Here is an 11076-nt window from a genome sequence, read left to right on the forward strand (position 1 = left end):
TTAATTCTATATACGGAATATTATTGTTGTGCAATTCAAATAAAAATCCTTGGGCAATGCTGGGGCATGGGGGGCCCGGTTCTTGGACTTTGCTTAGGGCCCCCAAAATGGTAAACACGCCACTGCCGGCGACCCGAGTTCGAATCCCGGCTCGAGGTCCTTTGCCGATCCCATACCCCTCTCTCCACCCTCTACTTTCCTGTCGTCTCTCAAATCTACTGTCTATTAATAAAGGCAAAAATGGCCCAAAAAAAAAAGAGTCCAGTGGCAACATGCTTTACACCACTGAATCTGGCACTTGTTGTTCCCAGTTGCTTCCATTTTGTTATAATATTACTAACAGTTGATCGTGGAATAATAAGTAGAGTTAGGAAATTCACGAATGGACTTATTGCACAGGTAGCAACCTATCACTGTACAACGCTTGAAGTCACTGAGCTCCTGAGAACTACCCATTCATTTCAGAAAGGTTCGTAAAAGCTGTCTGCATGCTTAGGTGATTGAGTTCATACACCTGAGGCCATAGAAGTGATTGGAACAGATAAATTTAATGATTTGGATGGGTGTCCCAAAACTTTTGGCAATATAGTGTATTTTGTTCAGCTGATTTCTAACAATATCTCTGATGTTTTCAACTACTTTGTCATTTGGTCATCCAATAAAACATTTATAAAACTTGATTACCTCATCCGTTAACATGATTTTTCATTCCCATCTGATTGATGTCCATCAGCGGTCGAGTTAAAGACAACAAATCCCATCATTCCACACTGCTTCAGAACATCATTATTCTACCTCACTGTTATTGTTTTGATTGTGCGCCCTCTAGCAGCAGATTCTAAGGCAGTTAATATCCCAATACTTAACCCCGTAATTAAAATTAAGTGGTTTGTCAGCCCATGTGAACCGAAAAAGGCAGATGATGCACCAAACTTAACCCTTCTGATTAAGATTAAGTGGTTTGTTAGATCATAAAAATTAACCAAAAGCAGATGATAAGCCAACTTAATCCTTGGGCCTGTACCATGAAAATGGTTAAACAAACTCAGGGTTACAGGATTAGTTTTAAGTTGACAAAACCAAGCTAATGTGAACAGGCCTTGTTGGTACAAGCTATTTTCATGATACCCAAAACCCAGGATTTTAACAAACTAATTTTAAACTTACCTGGCTAACCAACTAAACCGACATCATGGTCTAGGCCCCAGGTCATAGATTGGCGGTAACAAAGGATACATCAAATGTACTTGTAGTCAATAAATCAGAGTAATGCAGAATAAATCCAAAAGAACTATTTATTAGCAAGGGAAGATCATCATAAGCAGTAGGCCTAAAATATTTCATGGATGCAAGCCAAGACAATTAGTCTATAGCAGGGGTGGCGAACGGCGGTCCGGGAGAGCCGCAGCCCTGCAGTTTCCAGCTCCAACCCTGATTAAACCTCACCTGTCTGAAGGTTTCTAGTAACTCTTTAGACCTTGATTACCTGTTCAGGTGTGTTTGATTAGAGCTGGAGCTAAACTCGGCAGGACTGCGGCTCTCCATGACCGACGGTTGCCACCCCTGGTCTATAGCAGGGGTCACCAACCCTGCTCCTGGGATTTTAGCTCAAACCCCAATCAAACACAGCTGAAGCAGCCAATCAAGGTGTTCAGAGCCGCTTGTTAATTACAGACAAGTGTGCTGGAGCTGGGTTGGAACTGAAGTCTGCAGGACGGTAGTCTCAGCCTCAGACGTCACGGCCACAGACTGTTGGCTAAACGTCTGATGTTTTTCTGGAAACCCTGTGGGTATGTCTAAAGTTGTCTTTTGATTGGTTGAAATAAACCGGATTTCCAGGAGACGCGAGTGTCGCGATTAGTTTCGGTCCCTGGAAAACAAAACTCTGACGTTCCATTGAGGAAGAGAATCAGTCGTGTTCACGTGGATAATAATGACCAGTTATCATGATCAGCTAAACATTGGATTCTCAAAAATATGCAAAGTTCGCAGCATAGACTCTCTAAAAGACGTCCAAGAGTTTAGCTTGAGGCAGTTAGTGGAGTCAAAAAGTTCGGTTCTCCTGAATTGCTTGTATGTGTTAAAAAGTGGCGAGATATGCTTCAAACAGATGTTTAACGGGAGCGTCTCATTGGTGTGGCTGTTGATGAAGTGCACAACATTGTTCTATGGCAGGGGTGGGGAACCCTGGTCCCGGAGGCCCACTGTCCTGCAGAGCCCAATTCCAACCCCAATCAAACACACCTGAAAAATCTTATTCAAGTCTTTAGGATTACTTGGAAATTAAATTCAGGTGCGCTTGGTTAGGGCTGGAACCAAACTCTGCAGGACAGCGGCCCCCCAGGACCCAGGGCTCCCCACTCCTGTTCTATGATGAGTAATGTTGTTTATTTAGATGCTATTCGGTTGCGGCTGGTTATTTCAATAACTGACTTGTTGCCTGCCGGCTCGTTATTGTGGGGAGTCCGAAACGTGACGCTAGACGAAGCAAACTGTGACTGGTTGTTTGTAGGGGTGTAACGGTACACAAAAATCATGGTTCGGTGCGTACCTCGGTTTTGAAGCCACGGTTCGGTTCGTTTTCGGTACAGTAAAGGGAAAATGCAAACATTAAACTGCAGGTTGTTTATTACTATAACCTTTTTTTTTACAATTTGTTTACTTTTTTTTAAACACTTTTTATTAAAATATAATATATAAAATATATATAAAATAAAAAAAGAATAAATAAAATACTACTGCAAAGTTCTCCACTAAATAACATACTTTTTTACATTATTTTATTAACAGTAAGTCTTCTCTTAACCTCTCACGCACTCATAAGAACAAAACAGCGCATTGACACACGCTTTTAGGTGCAACGCGTAAGCGGCCCCGTAAACGTTTACATCAATAATCAAATGAATATACAACTAAGTCAATAAAAATCTTTCTGCGGGCCGAATTATGTTATATGTTTGACAGAAGACTTGGGCTGCGTCCGAAACCACATACTGTATAGTAGGTACTGAATTAGATGAAGTACCTACTTACTTGGCGTTAAAAAAGTAGGTACTGTATAGTATGAATCCTGGTAGTATGAATGAGATTTGGACGTACTACATCCGCCATGTTGCTACATCACGTGACATACGTCGTCATCACGTCATGTCATTTTAACGCGAAAACGGCTGCATGCCTCTTCTTTTTCGTTGGATAACTCCTCTCCCGGGCATCATGGGATAGTGAAGTGTCCATCGTATGCACACTGCAAAATCTAACCGGAAGTAGTAGGTCATGTAGGGTACTTTTCGCATACTGTTTTTTCGAATACTATGTATTCGGACATACTACTCGCCTCGCCTACTGCCTTTTCGCGTACTATATAGTATGAAGTAGGCTGTTTCAGACGCAGCATTGCGCTGACGTGGAGACTTCCGCCACTTAATATGTTCATGTTGAAACACACACAACATATTATGTTCCACCTATGTTCCGCACACAAAAGATTGCATTTGGACATTCAGTGCAAATGTGCACCCGTGCCGAAAGCCCTGTACCGAAACGGTCCGGTACGAATACATGTTACACCCCTAGTAGTTTGACATGTCGGTCAAACAGCTCGTGGGCGGGCTTTGTCCAGAAAAAGCAGCGAAAAACACTAGACCTTCAGTATTGAAGGTCTGGCTACGTGAGACTAGCAGGACAGTAGCTCTACAGGAGCAGGTTTGGTGACACCTGGTCTATATGTGGTGGCAGAAAAACAGTGGAAATGAATTATACACGAGTGAAACGAGTAAGATAACTCACTAAAAAAATGTTGTCTTGTGCTGTTGTGTGTCATAATAGGAATGCCAAAAAAAGATTGCCTTCATTTTTATAAAACACCATTTGAAGATAAATGTAGGTGGTTGAAATAAACCCTTACATAGACAGACTGGAATGATGAAATCATCTGGAAATCTTTTAATAATTAGAGAAGATGTCCAGTGTTTTGTATTGCGTTTTCATCAGGTTTATAATTTATTTAGAAAGATTTGAATGGGTTATACTGAAAAAGCAGAGTCTTTCAGGGGGTTTTATGGGGTATCAAGGTTTTTCACCTGTATGAGTTCTCTGACACGTAGATTAAAACTCTTTCCACAAACACTACATTAATGAGGTTTCCCTCTAGTGTGAACTTTCTCATGGGCTTTTATACTACTTAAGTGAGTAAACGTCTTCTCACACAGAGAGCATTTGTAAGGTTTTTCACCTGTATGAATTCTCTGGTGTGACACTAAACTATCATGTCGACTGAAACTCTTCCCACAAACACTACAGTGATAAGGTTTCTCTCCAGTATGAATTCTTTCATGGATTTTTAAGTGACCTGACGAAGAAAACGTGTTCTCACACCGAGAGCATTTGAAAAGATTTTCTCCAGTGTGAACTCTCTCATGGGCTTTTAAGGTGTTTGACTTAGTAAACGTCTTCTCACACTGAGAGCATTTGTAAGGTTTTTCACCTGTATGAGTTCTCTGGTGTGCTGTTAAACTATCATGTCGAATGAAACTCTTCCCACAAACACTACAGTGATAAGGTTTCTCTCCAGTATGAATTCTTTGATGGATTTTTAAGTGACCTGACCTAGGAAATGTCTTCCCACACTGAGAGCATTTGTAAGGTTTCTCTCCAGTATGAACACTCTTATGGGCTTTTAAGGAACCTAAACGAGTAAACGTCTTCTCACACTGAAAACATTTGTAAGGTTTTTCACCTGTATGAGCTCTCTGGTGATTCACAAAAATGTAATGTCGACTGAAACTCTTCCCACAAACTTTACAGTGATGAGGTTTCTCTCCATTATGAATTCTCTCATGGGCATTTAATTTGCCTGACTTAGTAAACGTCCTCTCACACCGAGAGCATTTGTAAGGTTTTTCACCTGTATGAGTTCTCTGGTGTCTCACTAAACTATCATGTCGACTGAAACTCTTTCCACAAACACTACAGTGATAAGGTTTTTCACCTGTATGATTTCTCTGATGAGCATCAAGATTGTGTTTGCTGCTGAAATATTTGCCACATTCACTGCAGTGGAAAGACTTTTCACCACTGTGTGTCCTCATGTGAACTTGTAGCTGAGATAAGAAGTCAAATTTCTTCCCACACTGCTGACAGTCAAACTCTTTCTTCGTCTTCTCTCTGTGATCTTCTGAATGATGTTTCTTCTCTTGTAAGGTAGTAAAGTTGATCTCAGATGTTCTGCAGGTGAAGAGTTTCTGTTCTGTGTGTTTGCTCTCTTTTGATGTTGAGGACGTTATTTCTCCTTCAGAACATGAATCATTCCTCTCATCTGTAAGGAACACAATAATAAAAACATCTTACATCAGGAGAGTAAATTCAGTTTCTGTACCAGTTATAGGGGTGGGTTGCATAAAGTAGACGTACACCTGGTCATAAGACTTGTCTAGAATTTACATCCGTTTTACCATCTAAGCGTAGCGATTGTCTGAGATTGGGTTTAGATTAATCAAGGACCAGCCCTTAGTTATTTGAGGACATTTAAGAAGTTTTGATAAACGTTAACTCTTTCCCCGCCAGCCTTTTTTTTAAGTTGCCAGCCAGCGGTAGATTTTTTATGATTTTCACAAAAGTTTAATGCCTTCCAAAAAATGTTCTTCTTTAAAGGGATTGTTCTGACAAACACAATATTAAACCCATGAAATACTCATCCCCAAGCCGTCCGAAATGTCCATAATCATGTCCATCATCTTTTAGGCAAACATTTTCAGTTATTTTAGAACATGTCTTAGACTTAGTTGCATGAAAGTCCTTATGCTAAGAAATCCCTTAAATATAAGGTTAAGGGTGCCCTTAATAAAAAATGGGTTGCAAGAAAAACCCTTAAGTGACAGTTAAGACCTTTGTTGCAAAGCTCTTAAATAAATCCCTTACCTCAGGGATTTTTTTCTCCCTCAGGTAAACCCTCTCTTAAGGAGTTTCATGCAACCGGGCACTGCTCCTTCAAGTCCAAAAAATGTGCATCCATCCTTAGATGCTCCCGCCCTCCACATTTTTTTCATGCGTCACTAAGAAAAGTGCGTACACGCTGATCCTCTCTCCTGAATACAGAATATGTTCGGTAAAACTATTACTGTAGAAAACACAATTCACTTATTAGGCTTAGATGTTGATGTTTACCATTGACTTGAACAACAATGGTGACAATTAAAGCTCCCATTCTGTCTGTGATTTTGAAGCTTTGATTGTGTTTATAGTGGGCAATATAACATGTGTTCATGTTTCACGTGTAAAAAAATGCTGTATTTTTCACACAATTTACTTATCTGTATAGCGGTGTTTCACTGTCCTCAAAACAGGCTGATGCCTTCCTTGTTATGTGAAGTCCCTCCTTCAGAAATACGTATCGAGTTCTGATTGTGTAGTTTGTTTAGTGTGCTGTGATTCGATAGCTGCTTAGCTTAGCAGAGCCGTTTGAGCCAAAGCTGGTGACTGACGTATTCATGTGGGCGGAGTTTAGTCAACGAACTGTTTTGCTGACGTCATTAAAGCAGGAAATAGAGGGCTGTTGTCCAAACCGACCGTTCGTTGTAGGCTTTTAAAGAGGAATTCTATTGAAGAAAATATATCGCCTAGCAGTGAATTTAGAGCTTTATCATTTTACAGCTATTATTTATGCTATTATAGCAACATTACACACTAACTAGGGTTTAAAAAATGGTATCAGGAAGAACGTGACCCTTAAATGAAAAATTTCTGGGTATTACCAAATTACAAATCTCATCCATGACTCCCAGCTTGCACTGCTGCATGGATAAATAATGAACATTTTACAATTTTATTTACCACTATTCAGAGATTCATACTCTGATTCTTGATGCTTGTGGGTGGGACTGCGCAATAAAATTATATTAAAACATATCGTTGATGCACCTTTATCGATAACGATAGGAAAAAAGCGTTTGATATTATGCCTGTTAATGCATTGCTAAAACTGCATTGGACTACATTACATCAACGTTCCTATAGATCTTAAATAGCCTGACTAGACTAAAATTAAATGGGTTTAAATAAAATTTAATGTAGATTTCGTCAACTAAAATCTCATGGTATTTAGTTGACTAAAACTAGATCAATCCAGATGACTAAAATATGAATGAAACTAAATTAAATTTAAGTCAAAAGACTATGACTATGTTTAATCTGTGTTTGTTCTGCCATGTCGAAATATTGAGGCATTTAATTTCTTTTCTATATTAGGAAGTAAAATCTCATAAATTAACATTCTTGTTTTTTACTGACCTACAATATCTCTCTGTGTTGAGGACCAGTGCATCTTTGAGTCAATATTCAGTATGAGTAAAAAATTACTTTTAAAATGGGTTACGTTAAGACTTTTACTCAAGTCGTATTTAAATTGGTTACTTGTAACTTGGAGTAATTTTTACAGTAAGATATCTGTGCTTTTACTCAAGTATGGCTTTCAGGTACTCTTTACACCTCCGCATCAGCGCGTCCTCAAGCACTCGTTTTTAGAGTACCGCCTGGTGTGTTCAGCTGCCTAAAAACCTTTGGGTTTAATAATTTACTTTTATGTCCATAGGCATAGCTTGACATTTGAGCTGTGTGACAATAAATATAAACAATTGTTATATTAGTTAAGAGGTTTAATGCCTAACCCACTATATATTTTTTTCACTTTTAAATCACAAGTAAAAACAAATAGAAAATTCCAAGGCAGTAAACATTACATTCACTGTCAAAAATAAAGGTACAAAAGCTGTCACTGGGGCAGTACCCTTTAAAAAATGTCCTAATGTGAACCATTTAGGTACAAATATGTACCTTTTGAAGAACTAATAAGGTAGTTGTTATCACGCTGATATGTTTTATTTTCCATTTTTGTGATAAGTTTTATTTAACAGTAATTTGATGCTATACAAATGGGGCTCGTCGTTATGATTGGCGTAGTTGAATTGGGCGCGCACGCATTTGAGTGGAAGTTTGATACCACAGCTCCGCTTTTGGCTCTGCAGACGATTCCGCATGTCTTGGCTCCAAACTGACGTTTTTAATTCATTACAATGGAGGGAAGTGATGTCACGCCGTCCATCTTTTTTTTACAGTCTATGACTAATATGCACTCTTTGGGTAGAAAAGTGTAGTTTTTGAAAGGGTTCTGTCCCAGTGACAACTTGTGTACCTTTATTTCTGAGAGCGCTCAGTGAAAAGAATACACACAAAAAAACATACCTGAAGGAGTAAAATCATCATCACCACAACCCTCATTTTCATCATCATGACCTTCCTCTTCTGTGGTTTCAGATTTTATTTCTGTGGGTTCAGTTTTTGTTTCTGTGGGTTCAGTTTTTGTTTCTGTGGGTTCAGTTTTTGTTTCTGTGGGTTCAGTTTTTGTTTCTGTGGGTTCAGTTTTTGTTTCTGTGGGTTCAGTTTTTGTTTCTGTGGGTTGAGATATTATTTCTGCGGGTTCAGTTTTGACCTTCATCATGAGGTTCCTGAAGTCAATGAGTTTGACTGAACACATCTTGAGTTTGGTCTGCAGGATCTGCTGCTGTTCTCCAGCGTTACAGACAGAATCCAGAGACTCTGTGGAGGTTTGATCCTCCTGTAAGCCCTCATTACTGTCACACACTGTTGTGTCCTGAGCGTCTGTGGACTTTGACTCAGTATAACAGAGTAAAGACAGACTGAGATCCTGTGTGGAAGATTCACAACAAACACACACAGAGTAAGATTAGAAATGATTTGATGTTGTCAAACAGGTAAATGATGTTGTTTAAGCTGTACAAACCTCTCTCTTCAGTCCTTCATCTCCTCTTAATCTCAGCTTTGTCTCCAGTAACGCCACCTCTTTCTTCAGCTGAGAGATTTCTGTGATGAAATCATCAATATCCAGCATGGACAGATCAGTTCCTACTGATTTACAGCACATCTCATCTCTCATCAACATCTTAACACTAAAATACACAGAGACAAGACTCTGTTTAAACACTCAAGAGAGAAAAACTCTGATGATACACAAACACATCACTCGCGAGCTCTTTCTTTATTTAGTGGGTTTATTGGCGGACTAAAGAGCTGCAGCGCCTCCTGCTGTACTGGAGAGAGAAGACGCTGCTCTGTTTCTCATTTGTCTTTAAAATAAATCGTATTTTAAGGGTATAAACATGCATGTCAATATTAAAATGATTAATGTATTGTGATGATTTTTTTTATTATGATTATATTAATTATCGGGCTTTATAAATTTGCTGCTGTTATGTTAAAGTCATAACTTATGTTTATTAAAGCTTTTTGTGTTTATTATGTAATTGTGTCTCCTACTGGCTGTAAACACAAACTGTACATGAATACTTGTTGTGTTAAGTAAGGGATAATGTAGAGGCAGCCGGTAGTTATTGGGAAATAAGCCCCGACAGTGTGATCAGGACCCGACGCGAAGCGGAGGGTCTTGTATCACACTGAAGGGGCTTATTTCCCAATAACTACCGGCTGCCTCTACATTATCCCGCTTATTACACGGCTACTTGCCACATAAGAAAAAAAACTGGACATGAATATGAATTTTAAACATTTTATTGGCATATTTGTTTTAAATTAACATTTTTATCCTTCCGCGAAACTTTGCACAGATGCATAAAATGATCGTAATACCTTATTAAGATCCGCTGCTTCATACTTGTCTGTCTCCATTTTTTCTCTTTTAGCCAGTCTTTGAGAAGTTTTAATCCCCATTCTGTATTTTTGTGTGTGTTGGCTTCGTAGCTGTCATGCTCTATTTTGTCAAGTTCGGTCTCAGTAAGATGTCTGTTGCTGGATCCCAAACCGCCTACTTCCATACTATATAGTACGTAAAGTAGCGCTTTTTACGTACTATATAGTATGGAAATAGGCGGTTTGGGATCCAGCATATGTCTTGTCGTGGTTGTCAATGTCGAGTGTTTGTCACAAGATGGCGCCAAACAGACAGTAATCTCTATTGATCTTTATTGGCGCGGAGCGATTTTACTCGTGCAAGTAGTCCGGCTATGCGTTATTAATTTGGAGCGGTTATTATTTGAAAAGAACGAACCTGCAAATGTCTCAACTGACCAATCAGAATCAAGCATTCCAGAGAGCCGTGTAATAAAGGTTATTATTATTGCTGTATTTATTATAAATTATTAATGATTAAAAACAAACTCATTAAAAACATGATTAATGATTAAAAACAAAGTGTGAGAAGTGTGAATGCCCTTCCTCCCCCATCATCCCAGTGGCAGCCAACACCATTTGTTCGAGAGGGTTCACCACCACAAGATCAGACTCTGGTCAGCTGGGCAGAGCACGGGACTGGAAGCTGTTGGCAGACTTAAACAAGAAACTCTGCTTCCCAGCTAAAATTGCAGCCACCAACCTGCGACCAGACCTTGTTTTGTGGTCAGCCTCGCTCAAGCTTGTCTACATATTGAGCTCACCATGCTCTGGGAGGGTGCAGTGGAGGAGGCCTATGAACAGAAAACGCTGAGGTACGCTGAACTTGCACCTGATGTGCAACAACAAGGCTGGAATGTGAAGGTACGCCCAGTGGAAGTAGGTTGCAAAGGGTTCGTAGCCACCTCAACATCCAGGCTACTCAGGGAGATGAAAGTGTGAGGACCTCTCCGTGGCTGCAGAAAAGGGAAGCCAGTGGCTGTGGGTGAAGAGAAAAGACTCCGCCTGGGTCTTCAAGTGAGTTGATGGCACCTAGGGAGTGAACTTGTGGACGCTGCACTGCTGAACCTTCTGGAGGTGTTGTGGGCCTATCAGCGAAACACCCAGGAAGAAGGGCGCCCACTTGACTACCTAAAGGGTGCCAATCAATCAATTGACCATCCCACAGAGTCTCAACGATGCCTCAGGTAAGTATTAAGAGATATCAACAATTGACCGGTGTTGCTGGGTCATTGCGGTAGATAGTTTGCCCCTGAACCTGCATTAACGACGACAGTGGGGCATCTAGCCTTAGACAAATGGGTTGGCACGCATGGTCAGCTTGCGGTGAGATTTTGGCGTTTTCTTTTTGTATTGTGTATTGCAGTAAATAGTATG

General features: G+C 39.9%; 1 protein-coding gene across 10 annotated transcripts in view; it reads right to left on the reverse strand.

Moving 5' to 3' along the window:
- The window catches only part of LOC129423364 (uncharacterized), an 81238-nt gene that overhangs the window by 19069 nt on the left and 51093 nt on the right, over positions 1 to 11076 (reverse strand). For 3 of the 10 annotated variants that reach the window (XM_073871585.1, XM_073871582.1, XM_073871583.1), the window contains exons 2-3: positions 8798 to 8963; positions 8239 to 8701 (exon numbers count right to left, since the gene is read on the reverse strand). The exons of 3 other annotated variants lie outside the window; for them this stretch is intronic. In XM_073871585.1, coding sequence (XP_073727686.1) covers positions 8239 to 8701; positions 8798 to 8956 — 622 coding nt within the window. In that variant the 5' untranslated portion in view covers positions 8957 to 8963. Of the gene's footprint in view, positions 1 to 3930; positions 5318 to 8238; positions 8702 to 8797; positions 8964 to 11076 lie in introns of those variants that run through there. 4 more of the 10 variants (XM_073871581.1, XM_073871580.1, XM_073871586.1 and 1 more) reach the window with 2 other exon arrangements.

This window comes from Misgurnus anguillicaudatus, chromosome 9 (assembly GCF_027580225.2).
Source record: "Misgurnus anguillicaudatus chromosome 9, ASM2758022v2, whole genome shotgun sequence".
In the NCBI taxonomy this organism is placed as follows: domain Eukaryota; kingdom Metazoa; phylum Chordata; class Actinopteri; order Cypriniformes; family Cobitidae; genus Misgurnus; species Misgurnus anguillicaudatus.